This window comes from Rattus norvegicus, chromosome 16 (genome assembly GCF_021556685.1).
Source record: "Rattus norvegicus strain SHRSP/BbbUtx chromosome 16, alternate assembly SHRSP_T2T, whole genome shotgun sequence".
Classification (NCBI taxonomy): domain Eukaryota; kingdom Metazoa; phylum Chordata; class Mammalia; order Rodentia; family Muridae; genus Rattus; species Rattus norvegicus.
Window position 1 is genome coordinate 2,705,671 of NC_141549.1, and position 21,099 is coordinate 2,726,769.

At 37.1% G+C, this 21,099-nt stretch overlaps 1 protein-coding gene across 14 annotated transcripts in view; it reads left to right on the forward strand.

Annotated features, from left to right (window-relative positions):
- Tasor (transcription activation suppressor) overlaps window positions 1-21,099 on the forward strand; it is a 59,474-nt gene that overhangs the window by 15,515 nt on the left and 22,860 nt on the right. For all 14 annotated transcript variants that reach the window (XR_015639553.1, XR_015639554.1, XR_015639555.1 and 11 more), the window contains 8 exon segments: window positions 1,103-1,224; window positions 3,196-3,227; window positions 3,828-3,933; window positions 5,431-5,534; window positions 5,621-5,724; window positions 16,968-17,040; window positions 17,127-17,198; window positions 18,498-19,199. Coding sequence is in view for 7 of the 14 variants with exons in the window: in NM_001427354.1 (NP_001414283.1) it covers window positions 1,103-1,224; window positions 3,196-3,227; window positions 3,828-3,933; window positions 5,431-5,534; window positions 5,621-5,724; window positions 16,968-17,040; window positions 17,127-17,198; window positions 18,498-19,199 (1,315 nt within the window). In the remaining 7 variants the exon portion in view is untranslated.

Genomic DNA, 21,099 nt, shown 5'->3' on the forward strand with positions numbered 1-21,099 from the left:
GCCCTTTTTTCCCCCCAGACAGACATTTATTATATATTCTTAAACAAAATAATAAAAAAAATTTTCTGCAGTACTTGAGGAAAACAGTTTGTCTCCTTGTTAAGGTATCTTAGTGGAGAAGACATATGGCTGGGTATTTTAAGAAAAATTGGAGCTTCCTCAGTTCACTACTTTTAGATAATAATAGTGTTATTGGTAGACTGAAGTGTGGTTAGTTACTGGGTTCTCTAAAACTTGTAAACCAGAACTTTATATTTCAAAAAAAAAAAAAAATTTTTTTTTTTTTGGAAGAAGTTTGAGAGAAACATTATTGAAAGCAGTAATTTCCCAGGGGAAAGGATTTGGTTTATAGGCTCAGACATTCTTTAAAATAGAAATTGGGGCTGGAGAGATGGCTCAGCAGTTAAAAGCACTAACTTAGCTCTGCCAAAGGTCCTGAGTTCAATTCCCAGCAACCACATGGTGGCTCACAACCATCTGTAATAGGATCCGATGCCCTCTTCTGGTGCGTCTGAAGACAGCAACAGTACACTTATATACATAAAATAAATCTTAAAAAAAAAACAAAACTAAAATAGAAATCAGTTTTCTGCTAGCCAGCATGATGAGTGTCATGAACAGGGGAAGGGAAGAGGCTTGTGAGTTACAAAATTATCTACTTGAACATTTACATGTGTAGTCTTTTGTACACCTCCTTTGCTTCATTCCTCTCAGTTGAGTTCCAGTTTTGGTTTGTCTTTTGCACTAACACAGAAAATATTAGATATTGTTTGAAGTTTTGTTGTCAGTATTTTACTTTTTTATCAAGTTGGCTTTTCTGGGGTGATCTAGCTTAGGCTCCATTTCACAGTATTTTCATTAGGAAGTTAGTTAATTGCATATTCCTGCTGTCAGCTCTTCTGAACTAAACTTCTGGGATACCTTGGTATCTGGTACATAAAATGCATACAAAGTTCACTTTTTTTTTTTTTTCTTTGCTAACTGGACAAGCTCAAGGAAATTTTTTTCCTGCCAAAGCTGCTTAAATGATTGTTATCAATAATATATTTTCTCTATTACTTGCCTATTCTAAAATGATAATTTTGTACTTTATTGTTTTCAGTATTATTTTTATGAGTATGGCTTTGATGAAGTAAGACGGAGACCAAGACATGTTTGTCCATATGCAGTTGTGTCTTTTACTTACAAAGATGATGTACAAACTCCAAAGTTTGTGTCTTTGAGGTAAGTCAGTTTTATTTATACGAAGAAAGGTTCAGAAGCGACCGTAGCCCTCTTCAACTTTTTTTGACATAAACTAGATGTTTTCATATTCATAAGTAGGATAGACCATTTACTGTGAAATAGGAACTAAAGTTTACTTTGATTCACCTAGCTAGGCTGTGGAACATTTTCCTTTTCAACGTGTACTTTAATAAATAGCAGGTTTTAAAAGTTAAGTTTTAATTGGTTGTCGTGGTAGAGGCTGAACTCCCAGCACTTGGGACATAGCTTTGGCTAGGCAGTGAGTTTGAAGTCATCTTTGCTCCAGGAATCTAACTTCCCCAAACAGAAACATTTTGATTCTAGTGCTCTTAAAAATTGAGTTTTTATAAAACTCTTATCCCAAACCAATGAAGTGTTTAGTCCATTGCCAAGACATTCCTAGTTTTAAATAGTCAGGTGATACTTATTTTCTTTAATTTCATAAACATACTTAAAGTAACTTTTCAAGTTACTGTTTTAAGAAACCACTTATCTTTAATGATGCATATTTTTTAGGGTGATCTCTGTTGGTTTAAAGTCAGATGGACTTGATAAAGGGTGCTTTAGTTGTGTTTGGTTTTGTGGATAAAGTTGTCCTGGCAGGCCTGTAGCTTAGTATAAATAGTTCAGCCTTCAAATTGAGAAGATCTTGCCTTAGCCTCCCCCGTGCTGATATGAGCCACCAAGCCCTAAAGATACAACACTTGTTTTACTCATATTAATAAGCTTTCAAAACCTCCCAGTACCAATTCATACAATGCAGAGATGAATGTTTCTCACGTTTGCTTCTTGTTTGTGAATGCTGACATTCATTTTTTTCATAATTTTTGTTTTCTTTGTTTCTGTTTTGTCTGTCTCTCTCTTTTGGTATAGTCGCTTATGTAGACATGACTGTCTTGGAACTCAGTATGTAGATCAGACTGGTCTCAAACTCCCAGAGATACATCTTCCTTTACTCCTTTCCTACTTTTTTGAATCCCTTCTGTTGACCCCCAGATTGTTTCAGACAAACATTGATGAACATCCATCCTGTACTATGAGTGTGCCATGAGGACTCTTGCTTCGGGACCCCATATTTACTGGATATTCCTCTCACCCCATCACTACATAGCTGTTTCTTTCTTTTCTTTCTATTCTTATTCTTTTTTTTTTTTTTTTTTTACAGTCCATTTGTTATCCCCTTCCTGGTCCACCCTCTGAACAGTTGCTCATCCCATCCCCCCACCCCCCATCTCCAAGCGAATGTCCCATCCCCACCCTTACTAGACTCCCCCTCCTTGGGGCCTCAAGTCATGGCTGTTTCTTATATTTCCTTATTGGGTGTGCTCTGATTTTTTCATAAACTCTTGTACTTGGTCTTTTTGTGTATAGCTTTTGAAACCATCATCATCTATTAAAGGGTACTTGTTGATAACTACCTTTCTTCATCATTAGATTATAAATTCTTTAAAATATAAGGGACTGTTTTCTGTTTATATTTAGAATCCTATGACTATTTATTAAATGACTATGGATGAATTTATATAGAGAGACTTTTTCTAATCTTATTTCTAAGATATGATCAATAGATATTAATAAAGTCTTAAGTCCGTTAATAGGTACTTTTTGAAGATTAAAACAGCTCTCATAAATTTGGGGAAATATGGTAATAAAAGAGTAAGTATGTTTCTAAGAATTAGGTTTATTAAATTTTGTAAAGAGTAAATTTTTCCTTACTTGGAAGAATTTTGTTTACTCTGTAGTTCCATTGGAAAGGCACTTAGAGGTTGGTGCTCCAGCTCAGTGTAAATTGCTTGCTGTGCATGTGTGAGGTGTGATGGGTTTCATCCCCAGCACTGGACAGTACAACAGCAACAGAACAAAGATAGTAGGTCAGGGCCCTGAATGTTAACTTTGATGTTGTTTCCGATCAGTAATATTTGTCCTTTCTTTTTAAAAAATTATTTGTAGATCTAACAGCTTTAATGCAGATAGAAACATAGGTAAGAGTCTTATTTTTTTTTTACTTTTATAAGTTGAAAGATTAAGTGTTTTGTTTTATTTTCATAATAAAAATATGAAATATAAAGCAGGTGAGGTTATGTTAAAATGCAGCATCAGTATTTGGTCATTCAAACAGAAGGACTCCTTTTAGAAGATGGACCAGAATTTCTTACCTTGAATTGGGGGAAAAAAGATAAATTGGGTTTTATAATTGAACCAGAGGTTTTTGGTTTTGGTAAAATTTTAAATGGTATTATTTTTTGTTTCTTTATTATAAAAATGCGAATAATATATAATCAAATAGAAGATGAGATATATTAATCAGGTTTAATATAGTCTCCTTTGGAATAATTTTTGTTCTGTTTTCTAAAGAGGGCACTTGACAGATTAGCTCTTCCTTGAAGTTAGAATGTTTTTGTTTTTTTTTTTTTATTAAAGGGAAAACATACCTGAAACTAGAAACTTAACATATAAATCTTTCCCTGAAGGGCATGTCACTTCTGTGGTTATTTTGTACTTAAAACCTTATTCTAGATAATTTTGGGAAAATGTTACCTTATGGGCTCTCAAGCAACTGGACTTTTATTTCTTTTATTTAGATAAGTTTAACTATACCTTATGGAAAGGACAACTTTTAAATAAAGGAAAGCTTCTGTGTTATATTTCTTTGAGGTCGGCCAATCGTGCCTTTTTACCTGTAAAGCTGTAAGTATGTTGCATTAAAAGAAAATAATGGGAGGGAAGGGGGGAGTAAATGAGAACAGAGTATAATGACACGTGCACGCACACATGTGCATGCACAGTCTTTATTTCCTGTGTTAATCTGAAAGGTTAATAAAGAAAATAGTAATTGACAATAAAGGGGGTTATCAGTTTCTTCTTTAGTTTTTTTGTTTCTTTGTTTTAAAAGAAAATTGTCAGAGATAATTATCATTGTGGGTTGAAACTCACTATAACGCCCCAGCAGTCTATTTGCTTCAGCCTTATGCTTGATAAGATTTTAAGGATGTACCACCATTCCTGGCTTGCTTGCTGTTTATCTTTTTTCAGTTTTCAATTTTGCTGTGGTCCGTTGGAAACTTATATATAAATGTTAAATGTGTTTCTAAAATGGTCGATTTTGTAATTTCAGAAAGTTAATTAGCAAACAATCTCTAATTCTCTACTTTGAAGGTGGCTGGTCAGATGTATATTGTATTTTAAGTGGTTTTAAGTCTGAAAGATGAGTTTAAAATTTTATTCTACTTAGATTTAGTTAGCAATTATATATAATAGACTCAAAAACTGGCCAGTCTTATCTATGTATGCTGGCACACCCTAGTAATCCTACTACTTAGAAGATTCTGGCAGAGGGTCTTGAGCTCAAAGGCAGTCTTGGCTGCATAGTGGCTTCTAGACCTCTGTTTTACAGACCATAGTGAAGTCCTGCTTTAAAACAAAAACAAAAAAGGGGGGGGTAAGTGGTGGCTAAACATTTCTTTATTGAAAAGAGCTTTGATGTGGTAAGTTAATGTATGTGCACTATTCATGTAACATACATTAGAATTAAAATTTGATTTATTGTTTATATTACAGAAAATGGTGTAAGTGCTTAAAGATGTAGGTCAGTGGTGGAATGCTTACCTACCATACAACCCTTGGGTTTGATAACCCCCATCTCCAAAAGATGAATTATGCCAGCTCATACTTTAACTGTAAATGACAACTATTTACTTTTTGTTAGTAAAATTGGCATGTAAGATTAACTTCTGACATAAGAATCAAAAGTTGGCAATATTGCTAGTTGCTACTTAGCTTGTGTATTTACCTGAACTTCTTGTATCGTGTCCTCTTTAGAATAGGGTGAGCTATTACTAAATATATTTTCCCATCAGGAGTATTTATTTTATTGACCTTGGGCCAAGGTTTCAGGTAACAGTTGGCCACAAATTCACTGTATAGCAGAGGATGACCTTGAACTTATGACCCTCCTGCCTTTTCCACTGCCCAAATGTTGGCATTACAGGGATGTGCCACCACACCTGGTTTATATGATCTTGCAGATTGAGTTCAGGCCCTTCTGTAAGCTAGACAGGCACTGAACCAGCTGCATTGTGTCCCCAGTTCCCACCCTCATTAAGTATATTTTAATAATGTGTCTGATAACATTGCTAGAGTTAAAAATACAGGAGTGCCAAACATGCTCTTAATGTTTTCTTTCAGTCCCGAGAAGTTAGATGTTGAAACAGTTATGAGTATTGATTGTTTGAAACAGAAAATTCCTTCTTCATTTTTTCATAAAGACACATACGTGGGTCCTAATGAAGGTAAAGTAATTAAATTTTATTTTACTGAAATATGTAAAAAGCAGACCTGATTTTATATTTTACTGTGTACTTTTTCTTTGTCTCAGTTTTAAAGAATGGGATGTATTGTAGCCTTTATGAAGTTGTAGAAAAGACAAGAATTGGAAGTAACATGGAGTGTTTGCTGCAAAAACTGGAGAAAGAGAAACTTGTGAGTGAAAAGTTTTAAATATTCCCATTATCCTTTGAAAATATGCTATTATAAATGCTTTAATTTATCTTTACTATTGGAAGTTTTACAGGGTCTCTCTCTATTGGATGCTCTCACAATTAGTACTATTTTACTGTTGAAGTAGTAGTGCTTTTCTACTTTGGAGATGGGTTCTTGTTATGTACTTTTATCTGGCCTGGAGTTTGCTATGTAAAGCAGATACACTATTCTTCTTTTTACCCAGGACAGTAGACTTCTTTTAGACCCATTTTTATTACATATTGCAATTATAAATGTTGTATGATTATCAAAAATATTTATGGAATATTGAATGAGACAGATTTTTTCCCCATTGTTTTGAAATTGGGTATTTCTTATTTACATTTCAAATGTTATTCCCTTTCCCGGTTTCCTGCTCCCTAATCCCTCCTTCTCTCCTTCTAACGGGGTGTTCCCCTCCCCATACACACCCCCTTACTTACACACACACACACACACACACACACACACACACACACACACACACACACACACACCCCTCCGCAGACAATCCCCTACACTGGTCGGGGGGGTCCAACCTTGGCAGAACCAAGGGCTGGCTGCTCCTTACATTGGTGCCCAGCAAGGCCATCCTTTGCTACGTATGCAGCTGGAGCCATGGCTCTGTCCATGTGTACTCTTTGGGTAGTGGTTTAGTCCCTGGGAGGTCTGGCTGGTTGGCATTGTTGCTCTTATGGGGTCGGAAGCCCCTTCAGCTCTTTCAATCCTTTCTCTAATTCCTCCAATGGGCATCCTGTTCTCAGTTCAGTGGTTTGCTGCTAGCATTCACCTCTGTATTAGACATGATCTGGCTGTGTCGCTCAGGAGAGATCTGTATCCGGTTCCTGTCAGCATGCACTTCTTAGCTTCATCAATCTTTCCTAGTTTTGGTGGCTTTATTTATATGGGGCACATGAGGGGCAGGCTCTGAATAGCCATTCCTTCAGTCTCTGCTCTAAACTTTGCCTCCCTATATCCTCCTACAGATATTTTTTTTCCCCTTTTATAAGAAGTGAAGCATCTGCATTTTGGTCATCCTTCTCAAGTTTCATGTGGTTTGTGCATTGCATCTTGGGTAATTCAAGCTTTTTGGGCTAATATCTACTTATCAGTGAGTGCATACCATGTGTGTTTTTCTGTGATTGGGTTACCTCACTGAGGAAGATATTTTCTAGCTCCATCCATTTGCCTATGAATTTCATGAAGTCATCATTTTTGATAGCTGAGTAGTACTCCATTGTGTAGATGTACCACATTTTTTTATTTCATTCCTCTGTTGAAGGGCATCTGGGTTGTTTCCAGCTTCTGGCTATTATAAATAAGGCTGCTATGAACATAGTGGAGCACGTATCTTTGTTGTATGTTGGAGCATCTTTTGGGTTATATGCCCAGGAGAACTGGGTCCTCAGGCTGTGCAATATCCAATTATCTGAAGGACCCCCAGACTGATTTCCAGAGGGGTTGTACCAGTTTGCAATCCCTCCAACGATGGAGGAGTGTTCCTCTTTCTCCACATCCTTGCCAGCATCTGTTGTCACCTGATCTTAGCCATTCTCACTGGTGTGAGGTGAAATCTCAGGGTTGTTTTAATTTGTATTTCCCTGATGACTAAGGATGTTGAACATTTCTTTAGGTGCTTCTCAGTAATTCAATAATCCTCAGCTGAGAATTCTTTGTTTAGCTCTGTACCCCATTTTTTTAATAGGGTTATTTGATTCTCTGGAGTCTTACTTCTTGAGTTCTTTGTATATTTTGGATATTAGCCTTCTATGGATGTAGAATTGGTAAAGATCTTTTCCCAATCTGTTGGTTGCTCTTTTGTCCTAATGACAATGTCCTTTGCCTTACAGAAGCTTGGCAGTTTTATGAGATCCCATTTGTCGATTCTTGATCTTAGAGCATAAGCCATTGGTGCTCTGTTCAGGAAATTTTCCCCAGTGCCCATGTGTTTGAGACTCTTCACCACTTTTTCTTCTATTAGTTTGAGTGTATCTGATTTGATGTGGAGGTCCTTGATCCACTTGGACTTAATCTTTGCACATGGTGATAAGAATGGATCAATCTGCATTTTTCTACATGCTGACCTCCAGTTGAACCAGCACCATTTGTTAAAAATGCTATCTTTTTTTCCATTGAGTGGTTTTGTCTCCTTTGTCAAAGATCAAGTGACCATAGGTATGTGGGTTCATTTCTGGGTCTTCAATTCTATTCCACTGATCTATCTGCCTTGTCTCTGTACCTATTCCATGCAGTTTTTTATCACTATTGCTCTGTAATTCTGCTTGAGGTCAGGGATGGTGATTCCCCCAGAAATTCTTTTATTGTTGAGTATAGTTTTTCCTATCCTGGGTTTTTTGTTATTCCAAATGAATTTGCAAATTGTTCTTTTTAACTCTACGAAGAATTGAATTGGAATTTTGATGGGGATTGCATTGAATCTGTTGATTGCTTTTGGTAAAATATCCATTTTTACTGTATTAATCCTGCCAATCCATGAGCATGGGAGGTCTTTCCATTTTCTGAGATCAGTTTCTTTCTTCAGAGACTTGAAGTTCTTGTCATACAGATCTTCCACTTGTTAGGTTAAAGTCACACCGAGGTTATTTTATATTATTTGGGACTAATATGAAGGGTATCATTTGCCTAATTTCTTTCTCAGCCTGTTTATCGTTTGAGTAGAGAGGAAGGCTACTGATTTGTTTGAGTCAATTTTATACCCAGCTGAAGTTGTTTATCAGCTTTAGTAGTTCTCTGGTGGAACTTTTGTGGTCACTTAAATATACTATCATATCATCTGCAAATAGTGATATTTTGACGTCTTCCTTTCCAATTTGTATTTCTTTGACCTCTTTTTCTTGTCTGATTGCTCTGGCTAGGACTTCGAAAACTATATTGAATAAATAGCGAGAGAGTGGGCAGCCTTGTCTAGTCCCTGAGTTTAGTGGGATTGCTTCAAGTTTCTCTCCATTTAGTTTAATGTTAGCTACTGGTTTGCTGCATATGGTTTTTACTATGTTTAGATATGAGCCTTGAATTTCCTGTTTTTTCCAGGACTTTTATCATGAAAGGGTGTTGAATTTTGTCAAATGCTTTCTCAGCATCTAATGAAATGATCATGTGGTTTTTATCTTAGAGTTTGTTTATATAGTAGATTATGTTGATGGTTTTCCGTATATTAAACCATCCCTGCATCTCTGGGATGAAGCCTACTTGATCATGATGGATGACCGTTTGGATGTGTTCTTAGATTCGGTTTGCAAGAATTTTATTGAGTATTTTTGGGTTCATATTCATAAGGGAAATTGGTCTGAAGTTTTCTTTCTTTGTTGGGTCTTTGTGTGGGTCCTTAGAAGGAATTTGGTAGTGCTCCATCTGTTTCTATTTTGTGGAATAGTTTGAACAGTATTGGTATGAGTCTTCTATGAAGGTCTGATAGAATTCTGCACTAAACCCATCTGATCCTGGGATCTTTTTGGTTGGGAGACTTTTAATGACTGCTTTTATTTCTTTAGGAGTTTATGGGGTTATTTAGATGGTTTATCTGTTCCTGATTTACCTTTGGTTCCTGGTATTTGTCTAGAAAATTGTCCATTTCCTCCAGATTTTTAAGTTTTGTTGAATATAGGCTTTTGAAGTAGGAGCTGATGATTCTTTGAATTTCCTCAGATTCTGTTGTTATGTCTTCCTTTTCATTTCTGATTTTGTTAATTTGGACAAACGCTCTGTGCCCTCTGGTTAGTCTGGCTAAGGGTTTATCTATCTTGTTGATTTTTCTCAATGAACCAGCTCCTGGTTTTGTTGATTCTTTGTATAGTCCTTTTTGTTTCTACTTGATTTCAGCTCTGAGTTTGATTATTTCCTGCCTTCTACTCCTCTTGGGTATATTTGCTTTTTTTTGTTCTAGAGCTTTTAGGTGTGCTGTCAAGCTGCTGACATATGCTCTCTCCTGTTTCTTTCTGCAGGCACTCAGAGCTATGAGTTTTCCTCTTAGCACAGCTTTCATTGTGTCCCATAAGTTTGGGTATGTTGTACCTTCATTTTCATTAAATTCTAAGAAGTCTCTAATTTCTTCCTTGACCAAGTTATCATTGTGTAGAGCTTTGTTCAACTTTCATGTATATGTGGGCGTTCTTTCCTTATTGTTGTTACTGAAGACCAGCCTTAGTAGGTGGTGATCTGATAGGATGCATGGGACTATTTCTATCTTCCTTTATCTCTTGGGGCCTATTTTGTAACTGATTATATGGTCAATTTTTGAGAAGGTACCGTGAGGTGCTGAGAAGAAGGTATATCCTTTTGTTTTAGGATGGAGTGTTCTATAAATATCTGTGAAGTCCATTTGGTTCGTAACTTCTGTTAGATTCTCTATGTCTTTTTTATTTTCATTTCCATGATCTGTCCATTGATGAGAGTGGGGTGTTGAAATCTCTTACTATTACTGTGTGAGGTGTAATGTGTGCTTTGAACTTTATTGAGGTTTCTTTTATGTATGTAGGTGCCCTTGCATTTGGAGCATAGATATTTAGGATTGAGAGTTGATCTTGGTGATTTTTTTCCTTTGATGAATATGAAGTGTCCTTCCTTATCTTTTTTGATGACTTTTGGTCGAAAGTCGATTTTATTCGATAGTAGAATGGTTACTCCAGCTTGCTTCTTCGGACCATTTGCTTGGAAAGTTGTTTTCCAGCCTTTTACTCTGCGTTAGTGTCTGTCTTTGTCTCTGACATGTGTTTCCTGTAGGCAGCAGAATGCTGGGTTCTCTTTATGTATCCAGTCTGTTAATCTGTGTGTCTTTATTGGGGAATTGAGTTTATTGATGTTGAGAGATATTAAGGAATAGTGATTGTTGTTTCCTGTTATTTTTGTATTTAGAGGTGGGATTATGTTTGTGTGTTTCTCTTTTGGTTTTGTTGCAAGGAGATTACTTTCTTGATTTTTCTATGGTGTAGTTTCCCTCCTTGTGTTGGGCTTTTCCATCTTTTGTCCTTTGTAGGGCTGGAGTTGTAGAAAGATAATATGTAAATTTGATTTTGTCGTGGAATATCTTGGTTTCTCCATCTATGATAATTGAGTTTTTCTGGATATAGTAGCCTGTGCTGGCATATGTGTTATCTTAGGGTCTATATGACATCTGCCCAGTGTCTTCTGATTTTCATAGTCTCTGGTGAGGAGTCTGGTCTAATTCTCATAAGTCTGCCTTTATATGTCACTTGACCTTTTTCCCTTACTGTTTATAATATTCTTTCTTTGTTTTGTGAATTTGGTGTTTTGACTATTATATGATGGGAGGAATTTCTATTCCTGTCCAATCTATTTGGAGTTCTGTAGGCTTCTTGTATGTTTATGGGCATCTCTTTCTTTAGGTTAGGGAAGTTTTCTTCTGTAATTTTTTGGAAGATATTTACTGACCCTTTAAGTTGGGAGTCTTCACTCTCTTCTATACCTATTATCCTTAGGTTTGATCTTCTTATTGTGTCCTGGATTTCCTGTATGTTTTGGGCTAGGAGCTTTTTCCATATTACATTATCTTTGATGGTTTAATCAATGTTTTTTATGGTATCTTGTGCTTCTTCTATCTCTTGTGTTCTGTTGGTGATGCTCGCTACTATGACTCCTGATCTCTTTCCTAAGTTTTCTATCTCCAGGGTTGTCTCCCTTTGTACTTTCTTCATTGTTTCTATTTCCATTTTTAACTCCTGGTTGGTTTTATTCAATTTCTTCTCCTGTTTGGTTCTGTTTTCCTGTAATTCTTTAAGGGATTTTTGTGTTTCCTCTTTAAAGGCTTCTTACCTGTGTTGTCCTGTATATCCTTAAGGGAGTTATTTAATTTATGACCTTCTTAAAGTCCTCCATCATCATGATAAAATGTGATTTTAAATCTAAGTCTTCCTTTTCCAGTGTGTTTGGATAGCCAGTGTTTGCTTTGGTAGGAGAACTGGGCTCTGATGATGCCAAGTAGTCTTGGTTTCTGTTGCTTCGGTTTCTTGAGCTTGCCTCTTGCCATCAGGTTGCCTCTAGTGTTAACTTGTCTTGCCGTTTCTGATGGTGGCTTGACCCCCCTTGTGGGCCTGTGTGTCAGCACTCCTGTGGACCTGTTTTCCTGTTTTCTTTCAGAGAGTGTTCTGCTCTCAGGTGTATAGTTGCTCCGACGGCTGACTTTCAGCTCTCAGCGAGGGTAGCAATCGGAAGGGTCCTGCCTATACTGTTCCTAGGTCCCTGTACACAGGGAGCACAGATGGCACTAGGTGTTTTCCTCTTGAGTCCGGAATGTGGCAGAGGGTAGTCTTCTCTGGTTTCTCAGGAGTATCTGCACTTCTGAGGGTCTGGCTCTGCCCCCCACAGGATTTGGGTGTAGTAAGCTGTTTGACTGGTTCAGTTCAGTTCACTTCTGGGTGCAGACCAGAACCACAGGTACCAGCAGCTGACTGCTGCTATATTCCTGAGTCCAGAGACACTGTGCAGTTTCCTCTTGGGCCAGGGATGTAGGCAAAGGTGGGTAGATGTGGCAGTCTGTCCTGCGGTCTCAGGGTTGTCCGCACTTCTGGGTGTTCAGCTCTCCCTCTCCCAGGATTTGGGCCAGACAGACTTTTGAATAAAGTTATTTAAATATAGTTTGGTTGAGGAGAGACAGTAGCTTTGTGCCTGAAAAACATGTTTTTATTGTGTGTGCATGTGTGTTCATGTATGTATGTGCCCTGTGTATATACTTGAAGCCTATAGATGCCAGAAAAGGGTGTCAGATCCTGTACAACTAGAGTTACAGGTGGTTGTGAACCTCCATGTGAATGCTGGAAATCAAACACAAGTCCTCTGTGCAAGAATAGGGCTTCCTAACTGCTGAGCCATCGCTCTATGTCTGCCGTAGAGAGAAGTAATTACAGATTCAAAAGAACAAGACATTTGGAGAATGTTTCAGGGATACAAGAGCATTGAAGTATCTGGGAGAAAGTATTAGGGAACTATTTCATTCAGTGCCTTTGAGCCAGTATTGGTGTGGGAACTTGGCTTTTGTCCTGAGAACATAGATTTTGGAAGAAATAGAGAGAGTGGGGATCAGGACTTGAATATGTATACATTATCTTTTTAAAGCCCTTACCTTGGCTCCTAATAAGGCAAAGATAAGTTGATGTATATAGTCCATTAAAGGATAGCAGTAAATTTGATGAGAAACCAATAATATGGATATTGACAGGTAGTATCCAGTGTAATAGAGACTAGTTTTGGTAGAGTCAGGTTAGATGTCAGGTTGTGATTAGAGAATGAATATATAATGTCAGTATGTATGATTTAGGTGAAAGAGAAGTAGTTTCAGAGAAGGAAATTGTTTCTTCTTATGAGAAATGAATGTGGTCAGCTATCAAGTTTCTATAGAGATATGGAATTTTTTTAATAGTGTGTTAAAATTTTAATACAAGTTTTCAACAGTGAATTTTTTATTCCTCACATTGAGCCTCGGTTTCTAGGTAATCAAATGGAGATATCAGTGATTTTCAGAGCTTGCAACTTCATTTAAAATGGGTATAAAGTTTCATCGGATGCATACATATGGATTTAATCAGTCTCAGGTATAATTATATCTGAGATAAGATTATATACAAAACCTATATGTACAATATTAAACAACTTTTGGCCTGAGTGTAGGAAATACTTGGCATAGGTGTCTGTTATTGATCTCAGTCCTTTCTTCCATGTACATACGCTTTCTGTGATTGGTTGGTTTTGTTTTCTGAGACAGGGTCTCATAACTTGGGCTACTATAGAGCAAGGGTAACCTTCAGTTCCTGATCCTCTTGCCTACATCTCCTGAGTGCCAGAATTGCAGTAACCCACCACTATCACCACTCCTGGTTTTCATTGTAAATATACCTTTATATTTAGATCTCTTACTTGACTCTTAATGCCCAACATAATTATTCTTCATAATGAGAATTCTATTCTGCTCCTGAGTTGAGAAAGTGAAAATTTAAATGGTAGGTTTGGATATGTAGAGATAAAATGTTTCAGAAGCTAACTATTGAGAGTTTGTACAGGACAAGATTATGGTATCTGTTCAGTTCCATAAAAAATACAAGCCAGGATAGGAAAGATGACATTTCACCTAAACAAGTATGTTAGGGTTTGAAAGAACAGGTCTTCATAGAATTGTTATGATCTTAAAGGGACACTGGCAACCCACAAGGACATGCTACCATTCATTGATTTCTGTATTCTGAAAGTCAGACTTTTATAGCCATTTATCAAGCTTGTAGGTGTAAATAGTGTTTTACTGTGTGTTTTTTTGTTTTTTTTTTTTTAAGCTTGTGGGGCTTTCTATTGCTATGCTTTGTTTCTTGAGACAGAATTTCTTTTACATAACCTTGGCTTTCCGAGAACTCACTGTATAAAACAGTAAACTCTCAGGGATGTGTCTGTCTCCTGAGTGCTATGATATAATAAATGTTGCATTGCCATACTCCGTCCCATGATTATTTGAAATTAAAAAATAGGTAAGCCGGTGGTGGTGGTGGTGGTGGTGGTGGTGGTGGTGGTGGTGGTGGTGGTGGTGGTGGTGGTGGTGGTGGTGTACACCATTAAAACCCAGCATTTAGGAGGCAGAGGCAGGCAGATCTCAGAGGTCCAGGCCAGCCTGGTCTACAGAGTGAGTTCTAGGACAGTCATGGCCACACAGAGAAACCTTGTCTAAAAATAAAGCCAAACAGCCCCATAAAAATAATGTTTTAGTTAGCGTTTTACTGGTGTGATCAGACACCATGCAAGGCAACTCTTAGAAAGGACAATATTTAATTGGGGCTGGCTTACAGGTTCAGAGGTTCAGTCCATTATCATCAAGGTGGGAATAGGGAGCAGGCATGGTGCAGGAGGAGCTAAGAGTTCTCCATCTTCATCCGTAAGCTTCTAGGAGAAGACTGGCTTCCAAGTGGTTAGGAGGAGGGTCTCATTGCCCACCCCCTGGTGCCACACTCCATTCACAAGGCCACCCCCTACTCCAACAAGGCCACACCTCCTACTAAGAGAATCGCTCCTGGGCTAAGCATATTCATACCACCACAAACGATAAAATTAATTTCGTAAATTAGTTTCTGTTAATGCCCTGTACCCGTTACTCTCTTTTTTTCTATATTTTTCTTGAGAGGCTTGCATTTTCTTGCTAATTTAAACGTTGTCTTTATTCTTCATTGTGTAATATAGGGCTCAAACTTCATTCCCTGAACCATGTAGATAATTCCCCGAATCATTTATTGAATAATCCCTATTATTTTCTGTGTGTAAGTGTGCATGTGTTGCTGATTGTTGAATCCTAGGCTTTGAGTTCTAGTAAATGCTTTGCTTCTGAGCTATATCTGCAGTCACATTTCAGTACAATTTCTCCTTCTGTATTTGAAAATGATCTGCCTGTCTTTGCCCTCTGAGTCCTGGTAATAATGGTGTGAGTCACCACCCAGTACATAACTAAAACTAATCTTGAAACCTTGAGTTCCGTGAACTATTTTTGAAACCCTGACCTCCTAAGTGAATAACCACTCCTGCCTGTGGATTTACTGCTCGCTAGTTTGGTTTTTTTTTTTTTTTAACTTTGATAGAGAATTGTGGTGTACTTTAATTTGTAAATGTATGTATACTTTGTTTACTTATTCTAATTTAATTACAATGTAATCTGAATAGTTTTTTAACGAATTCTCTTTTCATAAGTATATAGTCCATAATTTTTTTTACTAATTTGAGTATTTCTTATTTACATTTCAAGTGTAATATTCCCTTTCCCGGTTTCCAGGCCAACATCCCCCTAACCCCTTCACCTCCCCTTCTTTATGGGTGTTCCTCTCCCCATCCTCCCCCCAAGTCCATAATTGTTGAATGCTAGATATATTATTCTGGCTTGACAAATTTTATTTATTTTGAAAAAGAAAACAGTTTACTAAGAAAATTTCTTTTATTTATTTTGAGACATGGTCTTGCTATGTAACCCTGGCTGGCCAGGGGCTCATTATGTAGACGCAGGTTAGCCTTGAACTCAATGGCTATCTCTTCCTGCTTCTGATTACCAAAGGTTGTGTGATTAGTGACCTCACCTGGTCAAAGAGAAGGTTTTTAATATGGGTACAAGTGTGAGATTGTCTTTCAGGGTCAGTTCTCTTAGTCTTCAGTATATTTTGTTGGTAGGTTGACGCCTAACCTCTTGTTGTTTGTCTAGGACTTCATATGTGCTAGACTACTTCTTCCACAAAGCTCGGATTCTCAGCCCTTTCTTTTTCTATTTTGTAAAAGGAACTATCGGAGATTCCCAGGCTACCAGTCAGCTTGTGGTCCTCTTATCTCAGACTCCCAAGTAGCTAAAATTATAGGCCTGTGCCACCAGATCTGTCTCTCTGTGTTTATATGTGTGCACATGTTTGATGCTCATGGAGGCAAGAACTGGCTGTGAGCCTCCATTTATGAATACTAGGAACCAAACCCTGGTCCTCTGCAAAAGAAGCAACTACCCTTACTGGGCGGTGGTGGCGCATGCCTTGATCCCAGCATTCTGGGCAGAGACAGGTGGATCTCTTCAGTTCAAGGATAGCTTAGTCTACAGTGGGTTCCAGGACAACCAGAGCTAGGCAGGGAAACCCTGACTCGAAAAACAAACAAACAAACAAAAAAACAGGAAGTACCCTTAACTGTTGAACCATCTCTCCTGCTTTGTAAATCTTTTGGGGCAATATTTTCTTTTTGTAATTATTGGTATTTTGTGTGTTCCTTTCTCCACATAGTTTAAAAGGTCCTTGTACTGTTTGTCATCTCTGGCAGGTAAAATTATGTAATATTTATGATACTTATTAAACATCGAACATTATCTTGAATTTCATAGGCAGTTATTTCAAAGCCTGCTTTATACTGCCTAGCAATTAATGTAGTAGTAGTTTCTTAAAACAATGTTTCTAGGGGGCTGGGTAGATGGCTCAGTGGTTAAGAGCACTGACTGCTCTTCCAGAGGTCCTGAGTTCAATTCCCAGCAACCACATGATATCTCATAACCATCTGTATTGAGGTCTGATGCCCTCTTCTGGTGTGTCTGAAGACAGTTCCAGTGTACTCATAAATAAAATAAAATCTAAAAAAAAAAAAGGTTTATATATAGTTCTTTATACTTAGTAGATAGTGTGTCTCTTTAAAAGTAGTAGTAATAATAAGGTATATATAACTCCTGTCTCCCCAAATTACAGGTTCTTGTTAAACCTTTAGGAGACCGAGGATACCTTTTTCTTCTTTCTCCTTTCCAGATGGTTTCTTCATATGGTAGGTAGTTTGGCTTTAATTTTTACAGTTAAAAAAAAAAGTTAAAATACTTTGATGATGAATTTGGCTTTTTCCCCCCTTTTTAGACCATCAGACTGGCAAGTCACGAATCCTGCATGCTTTGTTTCTGTTTCAAGAACCTAGATGCCTAATTGTCGGTAAGTTGTTTCTTAATGTGGAAGTATGCTTGCTGGTAGACAATTATTGAAATCTTTTCAGTAAGGCTACATTCTATCTCTTCTACATCTTACTTTGGAAATATTGGGATTTTTTGTGGAATTAGCAATATAGAACATTACTTTGATATGTTTCCCCTCTCTAGTGTTTTTTGTATGCTATTACTCCTGAAGTTTTTTCTTAACTTTGTTTTTTGTTTTTCAGAGCTTTCATTAATGATGTTTTATTATAATTGTTTCAGTGCTGCAACTCATTAAGAGTTGTATGTGGGGGGTTGGAGAGATGGCTCAACGGTTAATAAGACAAAAGAAAGTATCTTTCAAATACAGAAACAAAATGCCTTCTAAGCTAAGGAATTCACCACTCAGAGACCTCTAGTAGAGGGCTAGAGAGATGGCTCAGTGGTCAAGAGCACTGACTGCTCTTCCAGAGGTCCTGAGTTCAATTCCCAGCAACCACATGGTGGCTCACAGCCATCTGTAATGAGATCTGATGCCCTCTTCTGGTGTGTCTGAGCTACAGTGTACTCATATAAATAAAAATTAATTTAAAAAAATTAAAAGTTTTATGTGACACAATTTTCTTTTATTCATTTGTGCATTCAAGTCTTAGTGATTTTAAAGTATCATATGCCATATTAAACATGAGGCCTTTAAAGTTAATTAGAATTTGGGACATTTATGTTAGAGAAGATTTTGCTGTTTGCCTTCCAACAATGAGCTTGAATGCTATATTAAGGAATTTCTCTAATGAGCTTACTTCTGAATTAAGCCTGGGTTTTTTCAGTTGTGGCTACTCAGTGCATGGATATGTGCTTCTGGGAAAAAGTGTTTATATAGAGTTAAAGTTGTTACTTTATGAGAAAAAGGAATGATGTTATTAGCAAACTGATACTGTTTAGAATCTCACATCTTGCGCCCACCCCCACTCCTATCCCCATCCCTTGCAAGTTGCTTCACCTCCATTTGTGTTAAATGTGGGTGAAGGAAGTGAAGATCATTAGTGCATGGATTTTTTTCCATTACACTTGATCTTACCCAAAAGGCCGAGAAGCGATTGATTTTTTTCCATTAAAATCCGTTCTCCCTTTTCACTTGTTTTGATTCCTGGCCTATTTTAAGCAGAAGCACATTGCCCATCAGTTTGCTGTGTTATATGTGTATCAGCAGCAGACACTCACTGGCTTAATTCAAATGTTGTTATACTTCAGTAATTACACATATTTATATTTTATTAGTTTCCTTGTTGCTAATATAGTTTACTCTTTTGTTTATTTGCAGCACAAAAAAGTGTAACGAATACAACCCCACTGGAGAAACATGAGAACTTACCAGATATATTAAAAATAACTCAGTTTTTACAGTTTTCTTTGATTCAATGTAGAAAAGAATTCAAAACTATAAACACTATAAATTTTCATTCCGTTGTTGAAAAGTATGTAAGTGAATTTTTTAAGCGAGGTTTTGGTTCGGGTAAGCGAGAGTTTTTTATGTTTTCATATGATTCACGATTAGATGATAGAAAATTCCTGTACTCAGCACCAAGAAATAAATCCCATATTGATGACTGTTTACATACCTACATTTATCAGCCAGAAATGTATCAGTTACCTATTTTTAAATTAAAAGAGTTATTTGAAGAAAATTGGAGACGTCAACAATTTAGTCCACTTTCAGATTATGAAGGTCAAGAAGAAGAACTGAATGGTTCAAAAATGAAATTTGGAAAACGGAATAACTCAAGGGGTGAAACTACTGAACCTGGACAGCAGAAGTCATCCCATTCATTGGATTATGATAAGGATAGAGTCAAAGAATTGATCAATTTAATTCAGTGTACCAAAAAAAATGTGGGTGGGGATCCAGATACAGAAGATACAAAAAGCAAAAATGTCTTGAAGAGGAAGCTTGAAGATCTACCTGAAAACATGAGGAAGTTTGCCAAAACCAGTAACTCGTCTGAGAACTACCATCCATATGAAGGTAAAATACACCCTGCTTTTATGATGAAAGCCAAAACACATGACTTTGGCTGTTTTTCCCATGTTAGAAATATTTCAAATTATTTAGCCTAAGAGCCAAATACAAAATGTCCTGGGTATTTGGTTAGGTTCAGCTTTTTTTTTTTTTTTTTTTTCCCGGAGCTGAGGACCGAACCCAGGGCCTTGCGCTTGCTAGACAAGCGCTCTACCACTGAGCTAAATCCCCACCCCCTAGGTTCAGCTTTTGTGGTGTGTGGTTTTTTTGTTTTTTTTGTTTTTTTTCTCCCCCTCTCATGTTTTTTTGATGCAGGGTTTCACACCAGAGCTCTGGCTGGCCTGGGATTCTCCCCAGTTTTCCTTCCTCAGCTTCCTAGAGTGCACAGTTAAAGGTGTGAGCATGCCTACGTGGCTTGTTCAAGATTGGTTGGTTGACTTTTGAAGTTTCACAGTTTATTAATCCTATCCTTAGAAATATCACATTGTCCCAGCAGGGAAGTTACTGTAGTGGCTTTACACCTTCTCCTGGTATCCACTTGAGCCTGCTTTTTTGCTAGAACTACATTAACCTTTGCAGTCCGCCAGCTTTCCATTCATATGTTCCTTTGACTGTTTGGTCCTTTTCCTTTTTCAACAAGTTCTGTTTTTTTCAACTGTGTGTTAGGGCTCGGTTTTTCTTTGTACAATCCAAGGAAACAAACCATCCTGAATTCAGTTAGTTACCTTGCTACCACCAAAATAAGTTCTGAATCCAAATACAAGGCTCTGGTTTGGTTTTGTATGTTTCATGTTTCCCAAACTTCTTCTATTGTCTACCCAGGGAGACAGACTTAATAATAATGTATTTCCTTTGATGAAGTATTTGGTTGGTCAGTTAATCACTATGTTATTTGTGATAACGATAGATCCTCAAGCAGCTAAAGAATAAAAGTGATATCTTCTGTTTTTTGTAAAGAAAATTATGACAAAGTACAATCCCGGTCATTCACCTGCATGTGTATAGCTATCTCACACTGAGACGGCAGAAGCACAGCAAGACTGTGTGGCCCTTGATGTTTAAAATATCCACAGTCTGATCCTTATAGACAATAGTTACTCTGCTGTGTCATGCTTTTGAATTGCCTAGATAACGTGTGCTCATCACTTTTAATCAGAGCTTGAAGTTAGCTCCTGTACTTTAAATTTTGTTCATGCCGTGAGAGATATTTGTTTATTTTAGGCTACTGTTTAATGATTGGACCCTTCTGAATTTAAATTTCTTTAAATTCAGTTCCTGTTGCAGCTCTGTTGATAGAAATGAGAAATTTTTGTCATAGTATATTTAAGTATTCCAAGTAAGTTAAATATTTATATAGTGTTTTAAGATTTTTATACTGGCTAGTTCAGAAGCATGAAATGTGAGGTTTGCGATTTTGTTTTGTGCTCAGGAATCTTTGCTGTAGTAATTTACATTCTTCCATTCTTCCCTTGTTTATTGAACAGTTTTACTTGTCTGCTTTTCAAATGCGTTTGTCTCTTACTAGGTTGGACAGATTAATGTTCTTTCTTTATTATTTACTTTTATGCTCTGATTGAACCAAAAGTCTTGCTTATGCTAGATAAGCGCTCTCTAAATCTCTTCTCTTTTTGAAGCAGTCTTCAAAAACTAGATTAACCAGATTGGCTTTTAACTCATTCCTTAGTCCAGCAATGAGGTAATCTTGCTTTCCTCTTGCCTTGGCTTCCCAAGTATGTGGGACAAGTATATATCACCAGACCTGGAAACTTTATTTTTAATTCTTGACTCATCTATGTGATATCTTTTAACTTGTAAACTAAGGTGAAATAAAAATACACTTCACCAACTGTACAACAACAGTATTAGAACATACTGAAAGGACCGCTTAACCATCACAGAAAGTTCT